At 53.3% G+C, this 21,093-nt stretch overlaps 9 protein-coding genes across 9 annotated transcripts; 6 read left to right on the forward strand and 3 right to left on the reverse strand.

Moving 5' to 3' along the window:
* Nucleotides 1-285: 285 nt before the first annotated feature.
* CDV56_107912 (FPP/GGPP synthase family protein) lies at nt 286-1,672 on the forward strand (the record flags this gene model as incomplete). The annotated part of the gene is made up of 4 exons (XM_026761531.1): nt 286-600; nt 669-823; nt 895-1,303; nt 1,358-1,672. 4 exons carry the CDS (start codon nt 286-288, stop codon nt 1,670-1,672), a joined length of 1,194 nt encoding a protein of 397 aa, XP_026617213.1.
* Nucleotides 1,673-2,422: 750 nt separating this feature from the next.
* CDV56_107984 (hydroxymethylglutaryl-CoA reductase) lies at nt 2,423-4,737 on the forward strand (the record flags this gene model as incomplete). The annotated part of the gene is made up of 4 exons (XM_026761603.1): nt 2,423-2,746; nt 2,814-2,827; nt 2,881-4,419; nt 4,470-4,737. 4 exons carry the CDS (start codon nt 2,423-2,425, stop codon nt 4,735-4,737), a joined length of 2,145 nt encoding a protein of 714 aa, XP_026617214.1.
* Nucleotides 4,738-5,132: 395 nt separating this feature from the next.
* On the reverse strand, nt 5,133-8,151 carry CDV56_108078 (terpene synthase family protein; the record flags this gene model as incomplete). The annotated part of the gene is made up of 4 exons (XM_026761697.1): nt 5,133-6,773; nt 6,832-7,118; nt 7,184-7,304; nt 7,357-8,151. The coding sequence occupies 4 exons, from the start codon at nt 8,149-8,151 to the stop codon at nt 5,133-5,135; spliced, it is 2,844 nt and encodes a 947-aa protein (XP_026617215.1).
* Nucleotides 8,152-10,149: 1,998 nt separating this feature from the next.
* psoE (glutathione S-transferase psoE) lies at nt 10,150-11,013 on the forward strand (the record flags this gene model as incomplete). Its single annotated transcript, XM_026761848.1, has 3 exons — nt 10,150-10,205; nt 10,285-10,484; nt 10,556-11,013. The coding sequence occupies 3 exons, from the start codon at nt 10,150-10,152 to the stop codon at nt 11,011-11,013; spliced, it is 714 nt and encodes a 237-aa protein (XP_026617216.1).
* Nucleotides 11,014-11,313: 300 nt separating this feature from the next.
* On the reverse strand, nt 11,314-12,373 carry CDV56_108257 (uncharacterized protein; the record flags this gene model as incomplete). The annotated part of the gene is made up of 2 exons (XM_026761876.1): nt 11,314-11,963; nt 12,022-12,373. 2 exons carry the CDS (start codon nt 12,371-12,373, stop codon nt 11,314-11,316), a joined length of 1,002 nt encoding a protein of 333 aa, XP_026617217.1.
* Nucleotides 12,374-12,624: 251 nt separating this feature from the next.
* Nucleotides 12,625-13,573, forward strand: CDV56_108298 (uncharacterized protein; the record flags this gene model as incomplete). The annotated part of the gene is made up of 2 exons (XM_026761917.1): nt 12,625-12,911; nt 12,976-13,573. 2 exons carry the CDS (start codon nt 12,625-12,627, stop codon nt 13,571-13,573), a joined length of 885 nt encoding a protein of 294 aa, XP_026617218.1.
* A 329-nt stretch (nt 13,574-13,902) lies between these two features.
* CDV56_108324 (uncharacterized protein) lies at nt 13,903-14,419 on the reverse strand (the record flags this gene model as incomplete). The annotated part of the gene is made up of 4 exons (XM_026761943.1): nt 13,903-13,949; nt 14,012-14,124; nt 14,182-14,349; nt 14,406-14,419. The coding sequence occupies 4 exons, from the start codon at nt 14,417-14,419 to the stop codon at nt 13,903-13,905; spliced, it is 342 nt and encodes a 113-aa protein (XP_026617219.1).
* A 413-nt stretch (nt 14,420-14,832) lies between these two features.
* CDV56_108349 (cytochrome P450) lies at nt 14,833-16,564 on the forward strand (the record flags this gene model as incomplete). Its single annotated transcript, XM_026761968.1, has 3 exons — nt 14,833-15,081; nt 15,138-16,035; nt 16,101-16,564. 3 exons carry the CDS (start codon nt 14,833-14,835, stop codon nt 16,562-16,564), a joined length of 1,611 nt encoding a protein of 536 aa, XP_026617220.1.
* A 1,266-nt stretch (nt 16,565-17,830) lies between these two features.
* Nucleotides 17,831-20,353, forward strand: CDV56_108426 (Zn(II)2Cys6 transcription factor domain-containing protein; the record flags this gene model as incomplete). Its single annotated transcript, XM_026762045.1, has 4 exons — nt 17,831-18,308; nt 18,383-18,938; nt 19,029-19,309; nt 19,455-20,353. 4 exons carry the CDS (start codon nt 17,831-17,833, stop codon nt 20,351-20,353), a joined length of 2,214 nt encoding a protein of 737 aa, XP_026617221.1.
* Between the last annotated feature and the right edge of the window lie 740 nt (nt 20,354-21,093).

Consider the following 21,093-nt stretch of genomic DNA (forward strand, 5'->3'; position numbering starts at 1 on the left):
TTTGAATCGGATTGAAATTCTCGAGTTTTCTTTCCAATATCTCTCCTCTGACTTTCTATTTCCTATAAGATTATTAACCTCCTGTATATCATCTATTCCACGCCTTCAGACTGACAGACCACATCTTTCGGAGTGCCTCTGCGGGGGATTCGTTGAGGATATGCGCGGATCCCGCTGATCCTTCTGCTCCTTCCGATTGAAATGATCCAACCTCATGTCAGAGATATAATCGACTCCTTGAACTTCATGGCCTCACTATCTGGCAGTCAATTCAGATTTGCACAGATGGCGCCCGCACTTGACTCGGCCGTGGAGCCACCGACAGAATACAAAGAAATGCCATTTTCCAGAGCTCAAGAAGATCTGCCACAGTACCAAGGCGCTGGCTGTATGACGCCTGAGAAAGAAATCCATACCGAATACTTTTCCCCCCGGGGAAGCCACAGCACTCATAGATCTCACGACTCCATCGCCTCCTCCAGTCTTAGCCTTGACGACTCCCAGATGTCGGAGTCGGACACTCCGTCGAATGGGTTCTATGATGACCCAGGCACGATTGACGAGAAGCTGTCAATGTACTGGAAAGCGGCGAATGAAACGGTGGGTGCTTGATTCAATAGGTAAATCGGCCGTGACAGTGCGGATCTTACATCTTTTCTCTGGTGTAGGTGATCAGAGAGCCGTACGACTACATCGCCGGGATCCCAGGCAAAGAGATCCGTCGGAAGATCTTGGACGCATTCAACCACTGGTACAAAGTCGATGAGCAATCGTGCCAGGCTATTGCGGCCACAGTGGGCATGGCACATAATGCGTCACTGCTGTATGTTGCATGCTCTATCTCTGGAACTTGACCACCGCCTCTTCACGAGCTAAAAGAAGCAAATCCCACAGCATCGACGATATCCAAGATAGCTCCAAGCTGCGAAGAGGTGTACCGTGCGCGCACGAGGTGTACGGCATTGCCCAGACGATCAATTCCGCCAACTATGTCTACTTCCTGGCCCAGGACCAGTTGTTTCGACTCCGGAACTGGCCCCAGGCGATTGCCGTGTTCAATGAAGAAATGGTCAATCTGCACCGCGGTCAAGGCATGGAGCTGTTCTGGCGGGATAACTTGCTGCCTCCGTCCACGGATGACTATCTTCAGATGATCGCTAACAAGACAGGTGGACTGTTCCGGATGGCCGTGCGTCTGCTCCAGACATGCAGTAAACATGCTGTAGATGTTGAGCAATTGGTGGATGTGCTTGGTCTCTACTTCCAGATACTGGACGATTATAAGAATGTCAAAGAAGAAAAGGTTCGTCTTTCGTTTCGGGAAGTCGTATGGCTCGGGTACTGAACTATCAACAAGATGGCCGCCCAAAAAGGGTTCTTCGAAGACCTGACGGAGGGCAAATTCTCGTTCCCCATCTGCCATGCGATCAGGGGAGGGAATAGAAACAGGGACATCTTGCTTGATATGATGAGGCTCAAGACCGACGACATGGGGGTCAAGCTAGAAGCAGTCCGCATCCTGGAGGCAGCAGGTAGTCTTGATTACACGCGAGAAGTACTCTACGGGCTGGACCGAAAGGCTCGCAGTCTTCTTCGGGAGTTCAGAACTTCGAATCCTTCGATGGAAGCTCTTTTGGACGCAATGTTGAGCAGCCTTCAGGCCTGCCATTAAGCATCAGATGGGACTTGTTTCTTTCGTTTTGGCAGTTGATGTATAGTTCCCCAGAATACTACGGAGCTTTTCCTAACCTTATTCAATACCTAAATGAGCTACCTACTCTGTAAAGCATAATTGTTGCTTTGCTTTGGATTTAAGCATAGCAACCGAAGCGTGACAACCGAAATTCCCAATAGCAAACACAGTTATGCGTCAGCTATTAGACACGGTTCACAGTCTCTCCCAGAATATAACCGTATAACCAGCTCCTCTCCGAACAGTAAAGCAGCATCTAGAAGCCGCATCATCCTTACCCAAGAGTCTCTCATTGTTAGGGTTGAGTACTCTGTAGCTATCTCGCACCGGACCGCTGATCTGCCACGCAAACATCCCCTTGATCGAATGTCGAGAAAAGCCAGTGATTAGCAAGCTGACCCTACGTGTTTCGGCATCTTCCTTGGAGACTCTTATTTCTCGTGCGGGATCTCAACCTGCCCGAATGTGGTCGGATCCCTGCGATCCTTCAATCCTATTGACGGATTACGTCGGTGGACTTTCGGCCCCAGGATCTTTTTGTTTCAGTGCCCTTGCCTCTCACTCAAAGCCTGGTAAACAAATCTTTACACAGTATATACTCAAGGAATTCTCGCATATCAGACAGAAAGGCATTTCTCCTCCCTCACGACGCTCTCCCTTGACGAAGAACTTCCACGCGTTAGCGTCGACATCAACAGACTCTCCCCTGTCCCTTCAGACCCGAGCAGGATGGATGCATTTTCATCCCTGGCCCCTCCGTGGAACGCAGCAGGGACTTTCCTGAGATCGTATTTCGATATGGCAGCCTCGGCAGGGAAAGCAGCCAGGGACTCTCTCCGGAGCCACGAACACTTTGCCCGAGCCTGCGTGAGTATATGCGTCTCGTACGCGTTGTTCGTGTTGATGTTGCCTGCTAGGGCTCCGATTACAGTGGACGGTATCACGACATCGCTGGGGATACCACAAATCCAGCATTTGGTTCAGTGGGAGACCTTTCTGCGGGCACATGCCGAGTCCGGTGGAGATGTGTCCATGTTAGAACATCTTGCTGCTGTATGTACGACCCTGTCTCCTGAATACAAGATGGACGATCCGTGCTGATCCTTAATTTGAGGTGCAGATCAACAACAATAGGTAGGTTAGGGTGTGTAAGCCGACCGTTGAGGCAGGCTACTAACAGGCTGCAGTCATACAGATTCTCCTACTCGGCAGAGCGAAGCTTGGCTGCAGGCTGTGCGCCACGCTTGCGGGAACAGCACCAATGCAGAGACAGAGGTGCTGGCCATGCACCGGGGCCTAGCTGAGCAAGACTCGGCGAGTGTATCGGTACCGCTGGCAGCCGACGGTGCCGATGGGCAAGGGCGAGCATTCCAGCAAGTGTATCATTTCAAATGTGGAGATATCAACCATCTGCTTGATCGGAGCGATGAAATCCGTCTAAGCGATGCCATTGTACACAACATCATGATCTACGCGCCCCTCGACCGCAGAGCAAGTGGAGCTTTATCGCTCAGTGCTCTCACGCATTGGGTACCCCAGCTCGCCCTGGCGGCAGCTTTGGCCTTGACTATGTTTGGCTGGCCATGGGTCCCTGCGAAGCGAAGGGCACCGCCCTACGGACTATCAACCAGAACAGCGCATCCGTGTACAGTAGCGACTCGACCACAGCCAGCGCCGAGGGAGGTTGCAGCCAGAACCAGTGCCGGTCACGGTAAACGCCCCTCCGCAGCGGAGATCCGCGCCATGCCCGAGAGCCAGATCATCGAACTGGGCACGCGGAATCAGATACCGCTCTACAGCCTTGAAAGCGCGCTCCAGGACCCTCTCCGGGCCGTTAAGCTGCGGCGGCAGATAGTCTCACAGCACGAAGCCACAGGCGACATCAATTTCTCGGTGGATGGCTCGGCACTACCGTACGAAGGGTACGATTATCAATCCGTCCTCGGAGCTTGCTGTGAGAATGTGATAGGGTATATGCCCATTCCCCTGGGTGTGGCGGGTCCGATCAAGGTCAACGGAAAGTCCGTGTTCTTGCCCATGGCCACGACAGAGGGCGCGCTTGTTGCGAGCACGAACCGTGGCTGTATGGCGATCAATGCAGGGGGCGGCGTGACTGCCCTACTACTGGGCGATGGCATGACCCGGGCACCTATCGCACGCTTCTCCAGTCTTGAGGAAGCCGGTGCGGCGAAACGATGGCTTGACTCTGACGCAGGCTTCCAAGTGATCGAGGATTGCTTCAATGCGACCAGTCGCTTTGCCCGGCTGCAAAACATCAAGACGACGGTCGTTGGCTCGGACTTGTATATCCGGTTCACGGCCAGCACGGGCGACGCAATGGGCATGAACATGATCTCAAAAGGAGTCGAGCAGGCCGTGGAGGCGATGAGAAAGCACGGATTCGAGTCTATGGAGATCGTCTCGCTCTCGGGGAATTTCTGTGCGGATAAGAAGCCTGCGGCCGTGAACTGGATTGAGGGACGAGGTAAGACCGTCAGCGCGCAGGCGACCATCCCGGGACAGGTGGTTCAAGAGACGCTCAAGACCGATGTCGACACCCTCGTGGAACTCAACATCTCCAAGAACCTTGTTGGCAGTGCCGTTGCGGGGGCTCTAGGAGGGTTCAATGCCCATGCTGCCAATGTGGTGACTGCGATTTACCTTGCCACTGGGCAGGATCCCGCACAGAATGTGCAGAGCAGCAGCACTCTGACCGTGATGAAAAAGTGAGTCCTCCGTACTTGTGGGAAAGGTCGCGCTGCTAACATTCGAGCAGTGTGGGTGGGGATTTGCAAATCTCTGTTTTCATGCCTTCAATCGAAGTCGGTACCGTTGGGGGAGGGACAGTCCTGAGCCCACAAAAGGCGATGCTGGGGATGATGGGCGTCCAGGGATCCGACCCAGAGCAACCAGGGAGAAACGCACAGGAACTGGCTCTGCTGGTGGCGTCTGGCGTGCTAGCTGGAGAGCTCAGTCTTTGCTCTGCTCTTGCAGCGGGTTCCTTGGTGAAGAGTCACCTGGCCCATAACCGAAAGAAAGAATGATCTTCGTCAGAACATAGCTATAGATGAAACTTTTTTCTCAGCGTACATAGATTGCTATAGAAGACATAAGGATATCTATACCTGTGATGCATCTCCCCTTAAGTACTGTCAACTACATAACTCGTCCATTGTTCTACTATAAGGCTTATATCTCAAGGCATCTGGACAAGATGCCCTGTGGACGAACTGGTTCGCTGAACATCGTATTCAAAACCAAGTCTTCTCCTGTTTGAAGATATCTTGGTGCTTCAGGGGGGTCTCCAGGTATCTAAATTCGGCTATACACACAGCAGGCTAGGCTCTTGATGTCAGCATTGTGGAAGGTTAGATACGACTATAGACTGGGCATACAATTCAGAAAGTGATAATAGCCACCGCAAACAAGATAGATCTATCTACATCCGACTCGCAATGTCTCTCGCCACGTAGATCTGTCCGTACAAATCCGTCACATCACAAAACATCTGCACCTTCTCGAGAACCCTCGTCTTGGCTCTATCCCGAGCAGCCATCTCCGCCAACACCTCCAAGCCTCGTTCGACATTCGACCGCTCAAACTCGGCGAGCGAGAACAGCTGCTTCTGCCGGACCGCATCCGACTTGGGCCCGGCCTGCGCGAACTCGGGAAAGTTGACGCAGTTGACATTCTGCTCGTCACGGTCACGGGCCAGGGATCCGTAGTCGTTGTACATGCGGCACATCACCGCGAGATGGCGGCACATCGCTTCGGCGATGTATTTCTCTTCGCCGGTCCGGAAGCACGCGGCGTTGGTCGAGGCGTGCTCGAATCCCAGGAGGCATTGGTAGAAGGCGAATGAGTAGGGGCAGGACGTGTGGTCTGACGAGGTGGAATACACCCAGCGGTAGAAGCTTGAGCGGGCGGTTTGGAAGTCGTCGCGGGTGGAATCGAGCTGGGCGGCGAAGCGGCTGTTGTCGTCTGCCTGCTGGATATGCGATAGCAGGAATCTCTTCAGCTCGTCTTTTACTCGCTCGTACTCGAGGGGTGCGGCGGCTTTCATGCTAGGATGGTCCATGACGTGGTGGACGAAGGCACTCAGTACGGGGGTAACTTCGCTCGGGAGCGGCGTGGGTGATGCCTTTGAGCCCGTCTTGATCCGTTTCACGTGGGGAAGGCCCTTGTAGCTGTCTGCGTCGGTGTTCTCTGGACAGGGTGGCGTAGTCGCATTGCTTTCCGTGTGGTCAAGTGTGAGAAATATCTCGTCGATGCATGACCGAGTCATGGATCGCTGGCTGCTATCGAGTCTTCCAACCACCGCTTCCATGAATTCATCGGCTTGATAGTTGAGGAACGAGATCACCATCATCTCCACCAGCGTTTTGGTGGAGAGAAAAGTGTTCCTGCGATTATTGCACAAGGTCCAAGTGAACGGGATGTACTCGAAATACTTGTCCTCTTCCATGCCCGTGCGAGGGAAGACGGCCAGGCGTCGGTCGCGTAGCTGTGGTAGCAGCATGTAACCCTCGACTATGGCGGCTCGAATCTTCCAGGGTTCCATACTGGAAAACAGGGGAAGCATGGAATTGAAGCGTGCGAACTCCATGACCGTCTTCTTGCTCACGTTGAACAAATCCACGAGACGAGCGGGATAAGACCGTTCACAGGAGACCTTCAGCGCCGCAAGGACATAGCTCTTGCTGAGGAGAATTGAGCCGTACGTCACCTTTTCTACCCACAGATACTCCGGCTTATCTCCTGCAGTCTTGTCCAGGAACCTGCGGCCTCGAGACACTGCAGATTGGACGTTTGTCCACAGTTGGTTGACGACGGGCAACTGGCATGCGTGAGCGATGGTCAGGATGGCATATGCCGTCTCTTCGTGAGAGGGTGGCGAGCCCCAAGATCCGTCCTCGTTCTGAGTCTGTAGCGTGCGAACCAATGCCTGGTACAGCGAGATCGACACTCGATCTCTGATCAACCGGCTGGGAATCGACTTGAGCCCGTCGTTTGACCACACCTGCAGCAGCTTCCCGAAAGCCTCCGCCATGAGCATGGATGGATAGTACGGCGAGAGATTCTAAGATAATTTAGCGCCCGTAATTTGCGTTTCTACCGTGGAAATGGAAGTCATTTACCCATTTATCCCCAATATGACTGTCCGCGGTCCACCAGACGTCGCACAGGAAGGCCGCTGCCTTTTGGATTTGGGTCACAAAGGTGGACGCATCTGGCCTACTCAAGAGGGCCAGCAATGCATTGCAGTTTGCCGTAAAGCTGGGATCTCTCTCGCCGTGATAGGTGCGGAAGTGACTCGGGCCCTCGAATTCTTCTATCAGGCCGTGGGCCGATACTGGTTTGTCCAGCAAGGATACAGCCAGCAGCGCTTTGGCGGTATCGTCGGCATCCGCCTGGACTAACGGAGCTATACACCAGCTGACATTAGCGAATCTAGAGCGAGCGAGATGAAGCGCATTGGTAAGGCCATACCAAATCCTATAGTCCCTCCTCCTTTGAGTAGCGCATTGCGAAGCATCTCGCCGAGGAGGTCGGTGTTCTCGAGACCGAGGTCGCTTGGCGAATATCCATTGTGCAAAAGCGTGGTGAGAACCTGGAAATTCCCATTTAGCATTGGCTCTATTGCGACGAGCGTGCCAACTCACCCACGAGACCTCGAAGTACTTGGAAGGATAAGCGCTCGGCATCCCTCCGCTGCCACATCCCGCGCCATTCTGCAGCACCAATCGCAGGTATTGTTCGCAATCTTCATCCCACGAAGATGCAAACATAAGGTATGCAGCTGTGGAGGATGGGGAGAACATGAAAGAGCCATTGACCTTCTGGTGCGCCACTTTATCAAAGTCAATCATACCAACGAAAGCCTCGAGCGAGTGCAGTGCGGTGGTCTTGGCGGAATAGAGGTACTCTGGCTTGAACTTGGAGAGCTTGAGACGATTGAGCCGCTCCAGCTCGCCTCGCCCGTCAAATTCAAACTGGTGCCCTTTGCTGTGCAGCTGCCGTAGAAGCGCGGGCAGAATGATTTCGAATCCCACGTGGACGGTATCTCTCACATTCCATGCTTGCAGTTGGCGCGCGAGGGCACCGCGGGCCCGCTCAACCCGTTCCTTTATCTTTACCACGGGAGGATCAGTGCTGGCAATGGGGCTTTCTGCATGAGTCTCCAGGGCCAGTAAGGAGGCCGCGGTGTTGAGGATACCGTCGATGTCGCAGGCGTAGGCCTCCCATCCGCCGTCCGGTAGCTGCGTCCGTAGAATGTACTCAAAGCATTCCGGCAGAAGCCATTGAGGGCCCTCTGATGTCGTCTTCCTGACCATGGATACCCAGGCCGTGTCGTAGACTGCCGGGGACATGAAACCCAGCTCGCCATCTTTTGTCCGTAGCTGTCCGACAAGCTGGGAGGCTTGAGTGCATAGATCAGTAGCGTTTAGGCGCGTCATGGTCTCTTCTGGCTGTAAGGGAGAACCTAGCGAGTACCTCAGGATGTAGGAAAATCGAAGGTATTTCATATCAACCCAAGCTTACCCGCCTGGACAACGATCCAAGAATCGCTCAAGACTGGCTATTGCGGTCGGTGACGGCGAGGGAGTGAACCGGCGCCGAGGGATCATCAATCCTTTGGTTCTTTCGTTCCGGAGGAGTGATCCTTTGCGATAATACCGGGCACTGAGTTCATGTCTGTAGAAAGGCATGCCTTCAGCCTCGCCTGTTCGCGTGATTGTAGTCACGCCACTTTGTCTCTACATACTAGCGAGACCAACAACCCGGAGGAAGCTACACGGTGGAAGGCATAGATGCTCAATCGGACAGGGACCATCACCAAAGAGGAGCTATCGGTCATTGACCGTGTCTGCCCCAGGGAAACTGATCCTCTTCGGAGAGCATGCGATTGTCTACGGCAAGGTATATCATTACTTCAAGGATTTTTCTTAAAGAAGCTGGAGACGCGAATCAATTGTTAATGCGTATTCAAGATTGCCATAGCCGCACCCATCTCGCTGCTCTCGTACGTGAGATCAGAGCCATACATCGCTCAGGGCTTCCCCAGCTCAAACTTGAAATCCCAGACCTGGGCTTGAAACAGACATGGAGAGTCGACAATTTACTCTGGGATGTTCTATGAACACGCGGAAGCGTGCAGCAGAGGAGAAGCTGACATAAACTTGGACTCCTGCTTCTCAACGCTCTCATTGCTTTCATCGCCAAAACATCACCGCGAGGCGCGGAGAAGAAGAATTGTCGGCGAGCACAGTTGGCATTTCTGTACTTGTACATGCTGCTTCTCTGCTCCCCGAATGGGCACAGCTACTCCTATACCGTGGCACCGAATCACTCAACCCGCACCGGCCTGGAAAGCAGCGCGAGCATCTATGTCTGCTTCAGCGCCACCTTCCTGCTGCGCTCGTGGCGTATTCGTCCACTGGGCAATACCCACGCGCGTGAAAGCCACGATCAACCCCTAGCTAGGCCTTTGTCGGGGAGCTATGCATCCACGGCAACCCAGCGGGCTGGACAACACAGTTGCGACTATCAGTCAAGCAATCTGCTTCTCTCGGCCCCATCAAGGGAAAGAGATAGTCACGCAGCTCTTAGGCCATTTTCCTCGGCTCCCGCTGCTCATCATCAACTTCAACCACCGCCGTTCCGTGGCGATCAACTTGCCAAGGTCCGGACGCGCGCGCAAAGACTCCCGGGCCGTGTAAATCGCATTCTTGACACCATTGAGCGGGTGACAGTGCAGGTCCTCTGCAGATGCAGTGTCTGTTGACGGCTTGGGTAAGATTGTCCGCATGAATTACACGCTGCTCCTCAAGCTAGGGGTCTGTCATCCTTGTGGGAGAGGGTGCGTGAGGCCTGGATGAGAAGGAGCTGGCATACACCAAGTTGACCGGGGGAGGCGGAGGCGCATTCGCCATCTCGTTGCTAAAAAAGTCCCAAGGGAGTCTGACGCTCTTCAAGAGAGATAGATCAGCTCCGCCGAGAAGGGTATGACTGTATTACTCATAAGTTTATGCTCGCAAGAGGTCGAGGAAGGTATCGCCCACCGCCTCTCAAGAGATCCACAACGCGCGATTGAGAAGATATGATATGGCTGAACCTCCAGATATCCTGAAATAAAGCTAAGCCAGGGACTAACTTGACTATCGAGCCATGCCAGGAAGGACACTACCCAAGATCTTAACCCCTTTCCCTTCGTATGATCCCGGAGGCCGGTAGATTGATCCTTCGGCCTCGGAGGTGATCCATCCGATGGCCGATGCATACGTTAATGATCCAGTGAATGAAGATCAATAGTCCTTGTGTTAATATATATAATAATACTTAGAGTTAATAGCGACGCTCATGATAGACGTCCATTCTGCCACAGGTCATCTTCCAACGCCTCAATAGAGTGGAGGTGACTATGTTTCTCGACGCATCGCCTATACCGCAGCAGAATGGAAGCGAAGAAACAAAGGAGGGAGGGAGCTTTGGAAAAATCTACACGTACAAGGTCAGTTCTGTTCTCTATACCATGTTCATGCTTCAGAAAACTCCAAGCCTATTATCTGCCTTGAAGGCTAACGGCGCAGGTTGGATCAGCGGAGTCCCCGAGCCCTAGGAATCCAAGCGGTCGCGAAATCCATAGGGCTGGAGCTGGAGCAAGTCGAGCTGCAGCCGGCAAACGGCGTCCCGAACTTTTACTGGGCTCTGAACCCACTGGGAAAGACACCGACGTTTGTCGGAGCGGACGGGCTGGTGTTGACGGAGTGTATGGCGATTGCCCTGCACGGTGCGTGCTCCCTGCTCCCTTCACCCACGATGCATCATGCTTCAGGAGATATTCATACTCTCTGCCTACAGTGACAAACAAAGACCCGACGACCACCCTCCTGGGGAGCACCTCGCTGGACTTCGTCCAAATCATCCGCTGGATCTCGTTCACCAACACGGACGTCGTCAACCGCATGGCAGCCTGGATCCGACCACTGATCGGCTACACGCCCTACAGCGCGGACGAGGTGCGCAAGGCCCAGCGCGAGACGAGGCAGGCCATCCGGGTCTTCGAGGACAATCTGCGGGACCGCAAGTATCTCGTTGGCGACCGGCTGACGCTGGCGGATATCATGTGTGCCAGCCTGCTCACGTTTGGGTTTGCGCAGATCTTTGATCGGGAATGGAGGGAGGACTTTCCTTACTTTACGGGCTGGTACTTGATGGTGATGCATTTGCCCATCATGAAGGCGGTTGTGCCTGAAGCGCCGTTGGTCGAGGTGGGCTTGCCGAATGCGCCGCCAACGGAGCCGTTCAGGGCGCCTTAGATACAGTGATTGCGACTTGTGGGATGCGCTTGTCTGGAGAGATATTGGATGAAGTTGGATCGAAAATGAAGTCTCTGTGATGGCCTTATTTGAGGTCGATTGTACTGTGTGTAGGAACAGTTGGCAATTCCCTCGATACCATCAGTGGTTAACTGAGGAAGTAAATAGATACAAGTATCTAGATAGGAAGAATGCCTTCGACCTGGCCTAATCATGTTTGCTTGCTGATTGTAGATCTTCGCTATACGGTACTATACATTTCCCAGCTAACCATGCAAAAAGTAATAAGTTATTAGGTATTCATCGGCGCACCGCCGCCTCCAAAAGAGTCTCTGTATGGCCCCAAACCAGTTCCGGTATCCCCTGTTCCCGATAGTTTGCCAAAACCTTTGTGCTCGGTCTAACATCACCCTTCCAATTCAAAAGATACGCACCACTCCCGACTTCCCCAGTGGTACCCGTAGCCACCGCCCCATTCTCAAGCGGAACTCCTTGCGACGCGATGCCCTGCTTAGCGGGGTAGCGTGCAGAGCTCAGATGGAACAGATGTCGCTCGCCGCTCTCGCCGAGATTCACGGAAAAGGGCCACATGAATGGCCACATCACGTAGTTGTAGAATGTCGACACCGGTGCGGGGAAGCTGTTGGTGTAGATGTTGGTGCCAACGAGACCCGGGTAGACGTGGATGAAACTGACGGCAGGGTGGGTGTTGGCGAGGTGTTCCATGCTCAGGGAGGTCATGGTAATGGAGTGCTTGTAGGCGTTGAGCAGGGAGAAGTTGTGCTTGAGGTCGAGGTCGGACGTGTTGATGGAGTACTCGAAGCCGCCGCCGTAGACACTGACCACACGGCTTGGTCCTGACGATTCAAGGAGAGGGAGGAGATTCTGGATAAAGCGCATGCGGGAGTAGTAGCGGAGAGCGAAGAGGTGGTCTATGCCTTCGACGGTTTCTGGATCATTCGTCAGCTGAAGGCACACTCCCTACATATGTCCGAAGCAGAGGCATACCCTTTCGCCCTCCCAGAGAGATACCACCGGGAGTCATAAAGAGAAAGTTCAGGTGCTTTTCCTGCTGGAGGATCTGCCGGCACGCGGCGTCGACATTGCGCACCAGCGATACATCCGCCTCGATAAAGTGGAAGCGGCCCTTGGGACTCAATTGCCGCAGTTCAGATAAGAAGGGATTGGCGCGAGCCTCGTTGCGACCGATGATATAGGCCGTAGGGCTGTCGGCGTGACGAGCCAACTGGCGCAGGGTGCTCTGGCCGATGCCACTGGTGCCACCAACAAACAGGGCTGTTATGTTGGGGAGGGCCCGGATGCTGGCGTTGGATGCTTGGACAGACTTGAGGGATACCATTTTCAGATGACAACACGTAAAAAAAGAGAAGAGGGACGACACGACCGGGGGGATTGTGCTATTTACCAGGAAAGCCACCCTCGGTGATCCACCGCCGAAGGATCAATAAAAGCGGGTACACGCGATCCCCTCCCGTCCAGGGGGATCGGGATCGGATGATCAGCGGCGATTCGTGCTTCATTTAATCAGGCCGGCTGGCAAGATGTAGACAATATGACTGCAATGACGATTGCTCTACCACTGTCTTCTCCATGGTCGATGCGATGTCTTCCGGCGTCGACGCGGTGGTGAATTACTACGTGCCCAACAGCGATGGGTCTCCGCCAGCCACCAACGACATGGCAGTGATGCTGGGCCAGAAGGATATGATCTCTCACAAAATGCGGATCCGGGATCTGCGGCCTTGCAAGGAGCACTATTCGCTGGATCGGAATGGATTCCAGTTCGCGACCCTCCACTCAACGCTCACGGATGCCACCGAGGAAGGCCAGGTCAAAGAGGTCTACTATCCAGAGATTGAGAAGCTGGTCCAAAACGTGTGCGTACCGTACTTTGCTCTTTCGATCTCTCTTCATCGCACCAAGCTAATCTAATCCTGCCAGCAGCACCGGGGCCAAGCGTGTGCTCGTCTTCAACCATGTTGTTCGCACCAAGACCGGCAATGACTACGGCGAGCAGATCAAAGACCGCTACCAGGGCGTCGAGGGGCCCGCATATCGCGTGCATGTGGACCAAACACCCCAAGGCGCTCTCAGCATCGTGCAGTTCATGTTTCCCGATCTCGCCGACGAGGTTCGCAACGGCAGTTTCCAGGTGATCAACGTCTGGCGCCCGTTGACTCCGGTGCAGCGAGACCCCCTGATGGTGGCGGATACGGCCGAGATGCCGGTCGATGACCTGCTTCTGATCAACCGCAAGTATTACAACGGACTGCATTCCTCCAATTTTGTTGTCAAGTATGGGGGCCGACCGGCGACCGGGGCGGCGGAGGGCCCGACTGATGGGTTGAGCGGTGATGGGAGGCATAGTTGGTGGTATATCGCGCATCAAGACCCAACCGAAGCCTTGGTTTTCTCCTCTTCAGGCTTTCGGGATGGAAAGGCAATCATCGGCACGCCGCATGGTGCGTTCTGTTTACCGGATCAGGACCAGTACCCAGCTCGTCAGAGCATTGAGTGTCGGTGTGTTGCTCTCTATTGATGATTCTAGACCTGGGCCATTTGAATTCCACATGCATGCTAGACAGATTGCTTGAAATAACTGCAAATGAACACAAGATTGCTTGCTAGGCTGCAGTGTATGACCCGGTCAGTTCAATATACAGAAATCGATGATCCACTGACACATTGGTGACCACTTGGGTGTCTACTATCTATGCTAGCTATGCTCTAGGCGATTCTTTCTCTATTCGGACTGATCTAAACAAGCTGAGCCACCGACAGTGTTTCCCCCCTCGCGTGCACTCTCATCGACGACATCGTCTGGCAGCCTCATGCGCATTCCGGGCCGAGCTGCGCAAGAAAACCGCATCACAAAAGGAACACCGCAGCTTCGCGGATTCCCCCCTTCGCTCCCGCTGATGTCGTATCAGGTTACTTCGATTGGAAAATAATCGGCCGTTGCAACAGGATTCCCAACAGCGGAATGTTTCCGACTTGTCGGACGCTGGATCGAGAGGATTGTCTGGTTGGGCGGTGGAGGTCAAAGGCTCAGGTCGGTCGCTGATCTGGGGATTTTGGTGGGGATGACTGCTGGAGAAATGGAATCAGGATTCAGGAATAGAAATGTGTTTATGAGAGAGTGCCTACCTGGCAGACTGTAGCTCTTGTAGATCTTGTCGAAGACGCCGCAGTTCCGAGACGAATTCTGTTTTGGATATTGTCGTCGTCGATGCGCTCGGATCTGGGGTTGTCTGTGTCATGCTGGTGTTATTGGAAGGGAACTTGGGTTCATCTTGGAAAAGACCCCAGGCTTCCCTGTAAACTGTGTTAGTTAGCTGCTCGTTGCTTGTTGGAGTCATGGTGTGTAGTACCGATATGTGGCCATGGCAATAGACAAAGGGACAGCAGTAAGAGAGGGGAAAGTAGAGAGAGAGAGGGAGGAGGAGGACCGACTTTGGGTGGGCCAAGTACTACTATCTGTCTGTCTCAGTTAGGTCTAGTCCAGCTATCCTACGTATTATCAGGTCTGATTCTGACTAGGTATTTCTAGGTTGATTATTATTCACCTTGATTACCAACTACCTAGCATCTTACACGGAGCATGGGTTGAAAGAGGATGATCCCTCGCCCGACCCGGTACCGACAGCATCCTTCGGAGGGAGTCGTAGGATTACATATATTAGACATAGATGATAGATGGAGGCTGGCTGGAAATATATTTAGCCAGTAGAGTCCCGTCAAAATGTGTTTTGTTCTTTATACAGAGAAAGAGAAATAAATTGTACCTTTATAGAGACAATGGACAACCATACCTTGCACACTGGGAACCTCAACCCTCCCGAACCAGCGTCTATCGATCGCTCCTCCCTCTACCTGGGAATTATCGGCGTCCTCAGCGTGGTTTACTTGCTCCAGACCCTGATTGCAAACACAAAAACCTTCAAGGCCCCTTTCGTGGGCTTCCGGTCCCCCTTCGAGCCGAAATGGCTGGTGGGACTCCGTTTCTCCCAGGGCGCTCTGGCGCAGGTAACCGAAGGATACGAAAAGGTATGTCTCCCTGAATGTTGAGCCGAAGACTCCAGTTGATGCAGGATTGTGGATAGTACAAGAAGGGAATGTTCAAAATCGCCCGCAACGACTCGGATATCTTGGTCATCCCCAACAAGTATGTCGAGGAGCTGCGTTCCCTGCCCGACGAGAAGATCAGCGCCATCCGGGCGCATATCAAGAATCTCCTGGGAAAGTACTCGACCACGCTGATCCTCCTGGAGAGCGACCTGCACACGCGTATGCTGCAGACCAAGCTAACCCCGAATCTCGGCTCCTTCATCGAAGTGATCGAGTCCGAGCTCAAGTTCGCCATGGAAAAGGAGATCCCAGCCGATCTGGACGACGACTGGCAGAATGTGAACGTCTTCCACATCGTCCTGCGCATTGTCGCTCGCATCTCGGCGCGGGTGTTTCTGGGGGTACCGGCCTGCCGCAACGAGGAATGGCTCGAAACTTCGATCCATTACACCGAGAACGTCTTTGCGACAGTCATGCTGTTGCGGCGTTTCCCCAAATGGATGCATCCCGTCGTGGGACACTTGCTTCCCAGCTACTGGGCTATTCATAGTAACCTGCGGACAGCGAAGCGGATCATCAGTCCCATGGTTCGCCAGCGCCGGGCAGAGGAAGCAAAGGGTAACCCTGACTATGAAAAGCCAAACGATCTACTCCAGTGGATGATGGATGGAGCCAATGAAAACGACGGTCAGCCCGATAAGCTGGCGCACCGCCAGCTGCTCCTGAGTCTCGCTTCCATCCACACCACCACCATGGCGGCGGCTCATTGTTTTTACGATCTCTGTCAGCATCCCGAGTACTTTGAGCCCTTGCGAGAGGAGATCAACGACGTGATCACCCAGGACGGCGGATGGAAGAAGACCACTCTCAACAAGATGCGCAAGCTGGACAGTTTCCTCAAGGAAAGCCAACGCATCAACCCTCCCAGTTTATGTAGGCGCTATCCCCAACGCCAGATGAAGGCAGCATTTATACTGTACTAATCTCTTGCATCGCAGTGGCATTTAACCGTATCGTCTCGGAAGACCTGACTCTCTCCGACGGCACCCTCCTTCCCAAAGGGACGCACTTCAGCATGCCCTCTGCGGCCATTCTCCAGGACCCCTCCGTGGAGCCGGACGCCAACCATTTCGACGGGTTCAGATACTACAAGAAGCGCCTCAACCCGGAAGAAGCCAACAAGCACCAGTTCGCCATGACCGACAACAACAACCTCCACTTTGGCCACGGCAAGTTCTCGTGTCCCGGCCGGTTCTTCGCCTCCAACGAGATCAAGATCATCATGGCGCACCTGTTGACGGACTTTGAATTCAAGTACCCCCCTGGCGCGTCGCGGCCGCGGAATCTGACCGCCGATGAGAATCTGTATCCGGACCCATCGGCGCGTCTTCTTATGCGGAGGAGACGGGCGACGGCGGCTCAACCCCAAGTGCAGGGCACGCCTTTGCTTGATTCAGCCTAATCCTAGGAGGGTTATCTAATAAGACCTATATATAGAGGCTTAGGCATCAGACACTCCTGAGCTGCATTTCTATTCTAGAATGGACCCTTTGGACTGCTATTAGTGACCTATAATGTAACTTACGGGTAGTAGTACTTTCAAGTTTGTAACTGCCTAGAAACCTACTACTTTCTGACACGCAGATCGGTCTGGCACTAGCCTAGATAACTAGACAGTCCTCTAGCAGAGTTTGGCCAAGTAATTCACGAATCCTGAGATCCTAAGGTACCTGGCAGATGTTTCTATGAGGTGTACTCTGGTAAGCAGGTGAGGAGGCTGGCTTACGAGGTGTCTATCCACGTCCGGGTAGGTGGCTAACCTGTAGTCATGGGGATAACTGCGGACAAGTATGGAGACGGAGTAGATAGGACTACTACATACTCCGTATTTTGCTGGATCTCCCAGGCCTTAGAGCATGAGGCGAGCAGCTACTTTACCTTAGTAGGCTAAGGCCTAAGCCACCAAGGCCCACGCGGTAGCCTATGAAACTGATTAACATCCGATCTAGCCTATCACAAGTAGCAGTACAGTAGTACTTTTGCTTGATTGACTCATGGGATGCTGCGAGCATTAACTACTTCCGGTAGGCCAGAAGCGAGTTCCCAGAGTTGGACCACGATCGTAAGGCCCCCAGGGCTGGTCACGGAGTAGAGTGGATATTAGTACTAGTTATCTAGTATTTCCCACTGAAATAGAATGATGTGATAGAGCACAACGGCCTGCTTCCTTCATCCTTTGAGAGTGAGACGCTGGCAAACCAACATTTAAGACGCGACTCTACTCGCTGCTTTACGCTGATACACGAAACACAGTCAGCACTATCTACGCACTTCTCACAACAATGGAATGGCAGATTTGAGTCCACTGGGACGACCAGCCCCTCCGGCCCTTTGGTAAACGGAGCTAGCTGATCTTTGTCTCGTCTGAACTCTCAACTGTCAATCTCGACCCCCCGTGGTTCTCGATATCAGTGGTCATATTCTTAGGTTTCAACGTCGTTCTGCGAGGTCAGCGCTAGTCTATCTGGTGCCAATTCACCGTGTCGAAGGTGTCTGGGATTGCTTAAATGCCCTCAAGTCTCAACTCTTGCGGAGGGGAATGTGGGTGGTTGAGTAGCGCCTTGCTTCGGTCAGCTTTTATCGCTTTTACTGCTCGTCGTTCCTTCTGATATTTTACTCCGTCGACATTTGCTCGCAGTGAGTCTTATCCGATCATCAACATCACAGCATGGATCCATGGAGTTCGAGGGTAAATACACCTTTTTCACCTCCCGACAATGAAGGCGCAGATTCGGGGGACGTGAGCATGGGAGAAGAGCAGCAGCAGTCCCAGCAGAGGCATGCTCGTTGCAACTCCGGCAGCAATAATAGCAATATTCCTCGAGCATGCCAGTCATGCCGTGCCTCTAAAGTAAGATGCGACCAGCCTAACCCTGGCATGCCGTGCCTTCGGTGCCAGAAATCCGGCAAGCCTTGCATTGATGCCACGAGTCAACCAGGGAAGAGACAACGGCAATTGAACAACCGCATTCTGGAGATGGAATCGAGAATTGAATCGATGTTGTCGTCTGCAGAATTGCAGGACAGCGCTGGGGAGAAGAACCCTCCCGCGGTCGGGAACACCGTCCAATCCAGCCCTGTCCGTTCGCCTTCAGAATTGTCGCACAACACCCAGCAACATGATCGGAATCTGTCCGTGGTCAATGGTGAGTCTGCTCGGTAGTGCGCTCCCAAGATGTCTTCATCGCTAACATCTCCAACCTTCCATCCGCCTGGGCAGGTAATTCGGGGATGGAAGATCTCAAATCTACCATACAATCATGGCTAGACGACAACATCACGGACCTCGATGACCGTACCACCGAAACGATCTTCGGTCGTTATTTGACCAACATGGCGTCCACATTCCCGGTGGTCGTCTTTCCGCCAGGCATCACGGCGGCCGACGTCCGAAGTGATAACCCCGTTCTTTTCCTGGCTATTCTCGACGTGGCGTCGTCGGGATTCTGTGCGGTTGAAACCCAGAGGAAACTCCGGAAGCTAATAGTCCAGGCATATGTGCATTGCATGCTCCGAACGGAACAATATACCCTCGGATTGCTCCAGGCCTTGATCGTGTCTGCCACATGGTACCGCACGATCGAGCCTGTCGAGCCTGGGGAACAAATGGACATTTACCAGATCAGCCACACAGCAGCCAACATGGCCTTGATCATGAGACTAGGGGAGAGTCTGAATGCGAAATCCTGGGGTAGCCCCATGTTTCCCCGGCGGGAGAAGCAAAAGGGTCCTGGAAGCGCCTTCCAGGCCGAGTCGCTGGAAGCTCGGCGAGTATGGTTAGGGTGTCACTATATTTGCTCGAAGTAAGGGGACAACAAGAAAGGGTGTCTCTTTGGTGCAGCGGTGTTAACGTGGTCTATGTCCAGTACCTCCATGTCCCTTCGCGCCCCGAACGTCATGAGATGGACCCGTCTTATGGACGAATGCCTGGAGGTATTGGAGACTTCACCGGCGGCCCTTCCATCCGACAAGCTTCTGTGTCGGCATATTCGGCTGCAGCATATTACCGAAGAATTTGCGATGCAATTGTCCGCGGAGGAGACTTCTGCTCCCGAGAAATCACGGGCTATTCAGACCCAGGTGACACATCGGGCTTTTAAACGGCAGCTCCACGAATGGCGTAGGAACGTTGCTGATGGTTGGGATGGTAAAACCTTCTCTTTTTTTCTGTCCTTATGAATTTTCTGGCTCAGTCTTGAACGACGGCGACTGACGCAGAGAGTTGTAAGAATCCCTCGAGTTTTCGTATTATTTCTCATGCCTATACATAAACGAAGTGGCGCACTGCACAGCGATGAGTGATGATGTTACCTATGAAGACCGCTCGACTCCATTACCCCCGATTGTTGCAATCGAGCCGCATGCGATCACCGAGTTTATGGAAACGATAGACAACATCTTTCGCGTGTTCACCTCTCTGGATATGTCGACGATTCGGGCCCTCCCCGCCATGTACCTGATCCGGATAATCTACACGTTCATCATCTTGGTCAAACTTTACTTCGCGGCAACCAAGCTACCGACTCAAGACACACTCTTGCCAGTCGACCGGCTCCAGGTCTCCCAGCGCCTCAATCACGTTATCCAGATGTCAGCGGGATGGGGCCCTCTGTGGCCCGCTACGAAACTCACCACCGTGTTTATCAGAATGCGGTCGTGGTTTGAAAGCGGGGAAGACGGCAATCGACAGAGGTTGCAGCAGGCAGGGTCGTGGCTCACTCTGTGGGAGTTTAAGCCCCCGTCCCAGGACCGACACGCGCACTCCATGAACATGGTCGAAGCCGCCTCCGATGATGGCAGTTCACGAGGTCCGGCGTCCTGGGTCCCCTCGCTGGCGTCCACGGACGTGGACACCCTGCCCTTGCTCGAACCACCCCTCGGCACTGATTTCTCGATAGCCCCTCCTCCCTTTCAGTCAATGTTCCGGGCTGCGGAGTCTTGCTTTCCTCAGAAGGAAGCTTCTGATTTTATGCAGGAAGGTGATGTTCCGCTTGATGCGGGACAAAGTCTCGGGGACATGGCGGATATAGAACAGGCGGATGACACTGCTTACATGGGATTTGACTGGAGCCAATTGTCAAACATGGGTTTTGATTTGTACAACTTGGACGCGCCATTCTCCCCGATCCCGAATCCTGGTTTTGATTCGGATGCAGTAATGAAGGAGAATTTCACAGATAGAGACAAATAATCATAATCCAGGTGCTGAGGTTATCGCAAACAAAGAACATCAAGTACCCAGGTAATTTTCGTGGGATCATCATCATCCAACGTCGTGGAGTGACTAGCTGTCTTTCGAGAAGCTCGGCCCAATCCTCTTCAGTCAGGATCGAGGACCAGCTAAAAACCAGTCCGATCAACCGATTCCAATTCACAAAGCCCAAGGCATCAATCTGTTCCTCGCCCAGGATACAAGTCCATATGGCCGATATGCAGAATATTGCACACACCTGATAGGTGACCGGCCATTTGTCCGACAAGATTTCATACAAGCCATGCCTTCTGACCATAGATAAGGATAAATCCCGTCTGAATGACTCTTCCATACCTCCTTATTGTCCATGGGTGTGAGTTGGAAACAGCAATAGCTGAATCTCTGATGGCGTTGACTTAGGGATGGCCGGGAAACTGCGAATGCTTCCCACTCGTGGGGGAGGTGGACGGGTTGGTAGGAATCGGAGTATATTCGAATAGGTCTCTAAAGTTCCCTGTGACGGTGCCGGCATGGAGGTTCGTGACCAGATGAGGATGATTTTCCGAATGGCATCTTGACCCTGCTGCAGAAGGCCTCTTTCGCGTGCGAGATTACTGATGATTGATTCGATGCCTCCAGAAAAGAGAGCATTTTCCTCATGCAGGAATGCTGCCACTGCTGGGGATGCATTATGGTTTCCAACTGCCCCTCCATAGGCCTGGCTTGTACTTTCGAAG

The sequence above is a fragment of the Aspergillus thermomutatus genome (genome assembly GCF_002237265.1).
Source record: "Aspergillus thermomutatus strain HMR AF 39 chromosome Unknown NODE_27, whole genome shotgun sequence".
Taxonomy (NCBI): Eukaryota; Fungi; Ascomycota; class Eurotiomycetes; order Eurotiales; family Aspergillaceae; genus Aspergillus; species Aspergillus thermomutatus.